Source organism: Salmo salar, chromosome 29 (genome assembly GCF_965601325.2).
Source record: "Salmo salar chromosome 29, fSalSal1, whole genome shotgun sequence".
Taxonomy (NCBI): Eukaryota; Metazoa; Chordata; class Actinopteri; order Salmoniformes; family Salmonidae; genus Salmo; species Salmo salar.
In genome coordinates, this window is record NC_138319.1 from 28,145,113 (window position 1) to 28,152,500 (window position 7,388).

The 7,388-nt window shown below is 48.4% G+C and overlaps 1 protein-coding gene across 1 annotated transcript in view; it reads left to right on the top strand.

Moving 5' to 3' along the window:
- Positions 1 to 1,632: 1,632 nt before the first annotated feature.
- The window catches only part of LOC106590482 (activated CDC42 kinase 1), a 31,204-nt gene continuing 25,448 nt past the window's right edge, over positions 1,633 to 7,388 (top strand). The window contains exons 1-5 of the mRNA XM_082970768.1: positions 1,633 to 1,792; positions 4,951 to 5,021; positions 5,322 to 5,400; positions 6,516 to 6,664; positions 7,338 to 7,388. The exon at positions 7,338 to 7,388 is cut by the window's right edge and continues 102 nt beyond it. Coding sequence (XP_082826894.1) covers positions 1,633 to 1,792; positions 4,951 to 5,021; positions 5,322 to 5,400; positions 6,516 to 6,664; positions 7,338 to 7,388 — 510 coding nt within the window. The remainder of the gene's footprint in view (positions 1,793 to 4,950; positions 5,022 to 5,321; positions 5,401 to 6,515; positions 6,665 to 7,337) is intronic.

Below are 7,388 nucleotides of genomic sequence, written 5' to 3' on the forward strand. Positions count from 1 at the left end.
TGATATGTAGGCTACATGTGCCTTTTTAAAAATGTATGTAGTTCTGTCCTTGAGCTGTTCTTGTCTGATGATGTTCTATATTATGTCATTCTGTATTATGTTTCATGATATGTTTTTGTGTGGACCACAGGAAGAGGAGCTGCTGCTTTTGCAACAGCTAATGGGGATCCTAATAAAATACCAAATCGTCGTTGGACGCTAACTATCAAAAATCCTTACCCAATAGATCATGCAAAGTTTCAATGCAATTTCGGCGGCCTGGAACGTACCGTATCTCTATGTGCGCACAACGCGGTGACGCCACGCCAGTAATCCCAGCAACACGCGACCAGGAATGACAGGAGAGGACAGGGGAAAACAACCGACTGCTTATTTTACCAAGAGAAAATGAAGGTTTCTGAAAACAACAACTGATTAAGGCGAGTTTTGGCGAGGTGGAGAAAATAGTCTGTCTTTCTCTCCGCATCTCTCTCTTTCTACATCTCTCGATGAGCGTCTGCATGAACTATACTGTTATCTTGATTTGGGTCTCTGTCTCTGATGAGGTTACCGTTAATAGGCTAGTCAGTGTATGGATCAGTGATGCGACATGTCCTATTTAACATTTCAGTAGATTAGTTTAAAGAACTGATTCAATGCGCATATCTCTTAGCTTATTTAGCCTAGCTCAACAAGAGCTACTGTTTACTAGGAGAGAAAGGGATGAGGGTTAAGCGTAGGCTCGTTATGTAGTGTTTTCTCCCTATAGCAACAGTAGTCTGCACTGCAGTGCTGTTTTATAATGCAGAGAGAGAGAGGCTGAATCAGGCGTAATACAGGCTATATTTAAATGTCCATATTCAGACCCAGAGTGCCCTCAATAAAACAGAGACACAGAAAGCACTGTTTCTAGCACTCTCTTCTCTCTCCAGGGATGTTGTATTATTCAACAGTAGACAGGCGATGTTGAGAGTCATAGGGAGAAAGGGATAGAGGTGTGGAAGTGTCCTGTGCTGTGCATAGTGGTGAGTCAGCACAGATGGATAGAGAAAAGGACAGTTTATAGACAGCTTAGCTTGGCTGATAGAGACAGGAGAGAGTGGTGTCAGATGTCTCCTGGTGTGTGTGTGTGTGTGTGTGTGTGTGTGTGTGTGTGTGTGTGTGTGTGTGTGTGTGTGCGAGCGCCTGTGTGTATTTGTGTATTGGTTTGTGTGTATTGATTAGGCAGAAGGTCGTGAGGTTGAGGGGAGATCAACACTGGGCAGACTTGCAGCAGAGTGACAGAGAGGAACTGAGATTTACCACTGTTATAACACACACGGCTGAAACCAGGACAAAACCACAGAGTATTGAAAGAGGGACGGCGGGTGAGGGGAGGTTGAAGGAGGAGTGTGGGAGGAGCAGCAGCCATGGCAGAGAACTATATGTACCAGCATCTGTCCTACGAGATAGAAGAGGAGGAGAAGGAAGAGAGGAATGAGAGAGGAACGAAGGAGAGAGGAGAGAGGAGAGAAAAGATGGTAAAGTCTTATGTACTGTGTCAGACTGGTTGATGTTGTTGTTGGTATGTTGACTGTGTGTGTGTGTGTGTGTGTGTGTGTGTGTGTGTGTGTGTGTGTGTGTGTGTGTGTGTGTGTGTGTGTGTGTGTGTAGATGACAGAGGAGGGGACAGAGTGGTTGATAGACCTGTTAACAGACGTTCAGCTGCAGCAGTACTTCCTGCGTGTCCGTGACGAGCTGAACGTGACCCGCCTGTCACACTTCGACTACGTCAAGAATGAAGACCTGGAGAAGATCGGCATGGGGAGGCCAGGTGTGTGAAGTCATATCCTATTTTAAAGTGTAAAAAATATCAAGGAAAGCTATAGTAGTGGATTTACCGTGTCTATTCGTCTAGAAATGGTCCCAATCGCAGTCACAACGTGGTCATATCACAGTCACAAGGTGGTGATATCACAGTCACAACGTGGTCATAACACAGTCACAAGGTGGTCATAACACAGTCACAACGTGGTCATATCACAGTCACAACGTGGTCATATCACAGTCACTACGTGGTCATAACACAGTCACAACGTGGTCATAACACAGTCACAACGTGGTCATATCACAGTCACAACGTGGTCATATCACAGTCACAACGTGGTCATAACACAGTCACAACGTGGTCATAACACAGTCACAACGTGGTCATATCACAGTCACAACGTGGTCATATCACAGTCACAACGTGGTCATAACACAGTCACAACGTGGTCATATCACAGTCACAACGTGGTCATATCACAGTCACAACGTGGTCATAACACAGTCACAACGTGGTCATAACACAGTCACAACGTGGTCATATCACAGTCACAACGTGGTCATAACACAGTCACAACGTGGTCATATCACAGTCACAACGTGGTGTTACAACGTGGTCATATCACAGTCACAACGTGGTCATATCACAGTCACAACGTGGTCATATCACAGTCACAACGTGGTCATAACACAGTCACAACGTGGTCATATCACAGTCACAACGTGGTCATATCACAGTCACAACGTGGTCATAACACAGTCACAACGTGGTCATATCACAGTCACAACGTGGTCATAACACAGTCACAACGTGGTCATATCACAGTCACAACGTGGTCATATCACAGTCACAACGTGGTCATATCACAGTCACAACGTGGTCATAACACAGTCACAACGTGGTCATATCACAGTCACAACGTGGTCATATCACAGTCACAACGTGGTCATAACACAGTCACAACGTGGTCATATCACAGTCACAACGTGGTCATAACACAGTCACAACGTGGTCATATCACAGTCACAACGTGGTCATGTCACAGTCACAACGTGGTCATATCACAGTCACAAGGTGGTCATAACACAGTCACAACGTGGTCATAACACAGTCACAACGTGGTCATATCACAGTCACAACGTGGTCATAACACAGTCACAACGTGGTCATATCACAGTCACAACGTGGTGTTACAACGTGGTCATATCACAGTCACAACGTGGTCATATCACAGTCACAACGTGGTCATATCACAGTCACAACGTGGTCATAACACAGTCACAACGTGGTCATATCACAGTCACAACGTGGTCATATCACAGTCACAACGTGGTCATATCACAGTCACAACGTGGTCATAACACAGTCACAACGTGGTCATATCACAGTCACAACGTGGTCATATCACAGTCACAACGTGGTCATATCACAGTCACAACGTGGTCATATCACAGTCACAACGTGGTCATAACACAGTCACAACGTGGTCATATCACAGTCACAACGTGGTCATATCACAGTCACAACGTGGTCATAACACAGTCACAACGTGGTCATATCACAGTCACAACGTGGTCATAACACAGTCACAACGTGGTCATATCACAGTCACAACGTGGTCATGTCACAGTCACAACGTGGTCATGTCACAGTCACAACGTGGTCATATCACAGTCACAACGTGGTCATATCACAGTCACAAGGTGGTCATAACACAGTCACAACGTGGTCATAACACAGTCACAACGTGGTCATATCACAGTCACAACGTGGTCATATCACAGTCACAACGTGGTCATAACACAGTCACAACGTGGTCATATCACAGTCACAAGGTGGTCATATCACAGTCACAACGTGGTCATAACACAGTCACAACGTGGTCATATCACAGTCACAAGGTGGTCATATCACAGTCACACAGTCCTGTCTCTCCTCCTCAATCTATTTTCCTCTCTCTTTGTCCTGTAGCGATCCAAGATGTCACATACATAGAGGATGGGGTAGCAGTGTGTCAGAGGGAGGCTGACAGTGTGTAATGTATTATCTGTGTGTTGCAGGCCAGAGGAGGTTGACAGTGTGTAATGTATTCTCTGTGTGTTGCAGGACAGAGGAGGCTGACAGTGTGTAATGTATTCTCTGTGTGTTGCAGGCCAGAGGAGGCTGACAGTGTGTAATGTATTCTCCTTGTTTTGCAGGCCAGAGGAGGCTGGCAGTGTGTAATGTATTCTCTGTGTTTTGCAGGCCAGAGGAGGCTGACAGTGTGTAATATATTCTCTGTGTGTTGCAGGCCAGAGGAGGCTGACAGTGTGTAATGTATTCTCTGTGTGTTGCAGGCCAGAGGAGGCTGACAGTGTGTAATGTATTCTCTGTGTGTTGCAGGCCAGAGGAGGCTGACAGTGTGTAATGTATTCTCTGTGTGTTGCAGGCCAGAGGAGGCTGACAGTGTGTAATGTATTCTCTGTGTTTTGCAGGCCAGAGGAGGCTGACAGTGTGTAATATATTCTCTGTGTGTTGCAGGCCAGAGGAGGCTGACAGTGTGTAATGTATTCTCTGTGTGTTGCAGGCCAGAGGAGGCTGGCAGTGTGTAATGTATTCTCTGTGTGTTGCAGGCCAGAGGAGGCTGACAGTGTGTAATGTATTCTCTGTGTGTTGCAGGCCAGAGGAGGCTGACAGTGTGTAATGTATTCTCTGTGTGTTGCAGGACAGAGGAGGCTGACAGTGTGTAATGTATTCTCTGTGTGTTGCAGGCCAGAGGAGGCTGACAGTGTGTAATGTATTCTCTGTGTGTTGCAGGACAGAGGAGGCTGACAGTGTGTAATGTATTCTCTGTGTGTTGCAGGACAGAGGAGGCTGGCAGTGTGTAATGTATTCTCTGTGTGTTGCAGGCCAGAGGAGGCTGACAGTGTGTAATGTATTCTCTGTGTGTTGCAGGCCAGAGGAGGCTGGCAGTGTGTAATGTATTCTCTGTGTGTTGCAGGCCAGAGGAGGCTGACAGTGTGTAATGTATTCTCTGTGTGTTGCAGGCCAGAGGAGGCTGACAGTGTGTAATGTATTCTCTGTGTGTTGCAGGACAGAGGAGGCTGACAGTGTGTAATGTATTCTCTGTGTGTTGCAGGCCAGAGGAGGCTGACAGTGTGTAATGTATTCTCTGTGTGTTGCAGGACAGAGGAGGCTTTGGGAGGCAGTCAAGAGGAGGAGAGCTCTCTGTAAACGCAAGTCCTGGATGAGCAAGGTACAGCACACAGTGAGTTTGAATCCTTCTTAGCTGTGTGTGTGTGTGTGTGTGTGTGTGTGTGTGTGTGTGTGTGTGTGTGTGTGTGTGTGTGTGTGTGTGTGTGTGTGTGTGTGTGTGAACGTGCATGCGGGCATGCATGGCTGAGTTAGTGTGTGCATGTGCGTGCAATGCGTTTTTTTGTACGTGTGTGTGTACGTGGTTGAGTCACTCTAAGCTTTAGTCTCTGTGTTTTTTTGTACGTGTGTCTGTACGTGGTTGAGTCACTCTAAGCTTTAGTCTCTGTGTTTGGGCCAGCAGGTATTTCCAGGGAAGAGACCTGACTCTGACTCCGACCCACAGCAGCCCCGGGGAGCTTCGCCCACCTTGATGACTCCAGGTGTGTGGGTGTTTCACATATTCTTTACATTATCCCAACTCCAGGCTTATCATTTTGGAGATTTTAACCTACTCAAATCAAATGTATTTATATAGCCCTTCTTACATCAGCTGATATCTCAAAGTGCTGTACAGAAACCCAGCCTAAAACCCCAAGCAGCAAGTAATGTAGGTGTAGAAGCACGGTGGCTAGGAAAAACTCCCTAGAAAGGCCAAAAACCTAGGAAGAAACCTAGAGAGGAACCAGGCTATGAGGGGTGGCCAGTCCTCTTCTGGCTGTGCCGGGTGGAGATTATAACAGAACATGGCCAAGATGTTCAAATGTTCATAGATGACCAGCAGGGTCAAATAATAATAATCACAGTGTTTGTCGAGGGTGCAACAAGTCAGCACCTCAGGAGTAAGTGTCAGTTGGCTTTTCATAGCCGATCATTCAAAGTATCTCTACCGCACCTGCTGTCTCTAGAGAGTTGAAAACAGCAGGTCTGGGACAGGTAGCACGTCCGGTGAACAGGTCAGGGTTCCATAGCTGCAAGCAGAACAGTTGAAACTGGAGCAGCAGCACGACCAGGTGGACTGGGGACAACAAGGAGTCATCAGGCCAGGTAGTCCTGAGGCATGGTCCTAGGGCTCAGGTCCTCCGAGAGAGAGAAAGAAAGAAAGAATTAGAGAGAGCATACTTAAATTCACACAGGACACCGGATAAGACAGGAGAAATACTCCAGGTATAACATACTGACCCTAGCCCCCCGACACATAAACTATTGCAGCATAAATACTGGAGGCTGAGACAGGAGGGGTCGGGAGACACTGTGGCCCCATCCGACGATACCCCCGGACAGGGCCAAACAGGCAGGATATAACCCGACCCACTTTGCCAAAGCACAGCCCCCACACCACTAGAGGGATATCTTCAACCACCAACTTACCATGCTGAGACAAGGCTGAGTATAGCCCACAAAGATCTCCCCCACGGCACAACCCAAGGGGGTGTGCCAACCCAGACAGGATACTCATGAATATTGTAAACAGTATTGTTTTAAGGAGTTGTTATTGGAGTATGTTAACTCACATAACTAAATGTATATGAACTATTATTGTGCCTGGTGTTTAAAGGCTTAACCCCGTCCAGCGATGGGCCGTCGTCGGGGGCAGCCCTGACCTGTCTGATCCGGGAGCCAGAGCTTCAGCTGTGTGAACGACTGGGAGACGGAACCTTTGGAGTCGTCAGGAGAGGAGAGTGGACCGGACCGACTGGACAAGTGGTGAGTGAGTGAGTGAGTGAGTGAGTGAGTGAGTGAGTGAGTGAGTGAGTGAGTGAGTGAGTGAGTGAGTGAGTGAGTGAGTGAGTGAGTGAGTGATACTTAATCTTGAGAAAACCAGAAAATACATTTATTTTAACAACAAAATATTAGAGAACGATTTCATCTGACAGTTGGTTCACAAAGTAAAACATGTCATTCTCTCTTTCTCTCCCCCTCCTCCATCCCTCCCTCCATCCCTCCCTCCCTCCCCCCTCCCCCTCCTCCCTTCCTCCCTCCCTCCCTCCCCTCCCTCCCTCCATCCCTCCATCCATCCCCTCCCTCCCTCCATCCCACCCCCTCCTCCCTCCCTCCCTCCCTCCCTCCATCCATCCCCTCCCTCCCTCCATCCATCCCCCCTCCCTCCCTCCCTCCCTCCATCCCTCCATCCATCCCCTCCCTCCCTCCCTCCATCCCACCCCCTCCTCCCTCCCTCCCTCCCTCCCTCCCTCCCTCCCTCCCTCCCTCCCTCCCTCCATCCATCCCCTCCATCCCTACCTGCCTCCCTCCCCTCCCTCCCTACATCCCCCCTCCCTCCCTCCCTCCATCCATTCCCTCCCTCCCCCCCTCCCTCCCTCCCTCCCTCCATCCCCTCCCTCCCTCCCTCCCTCCCTCCCCCCTCCCTCCCTCCCTCTAGCTGTCAGTAGCAGTGAAGTGTCTGAAGACAGACAGTGTGTTAGACACTGAG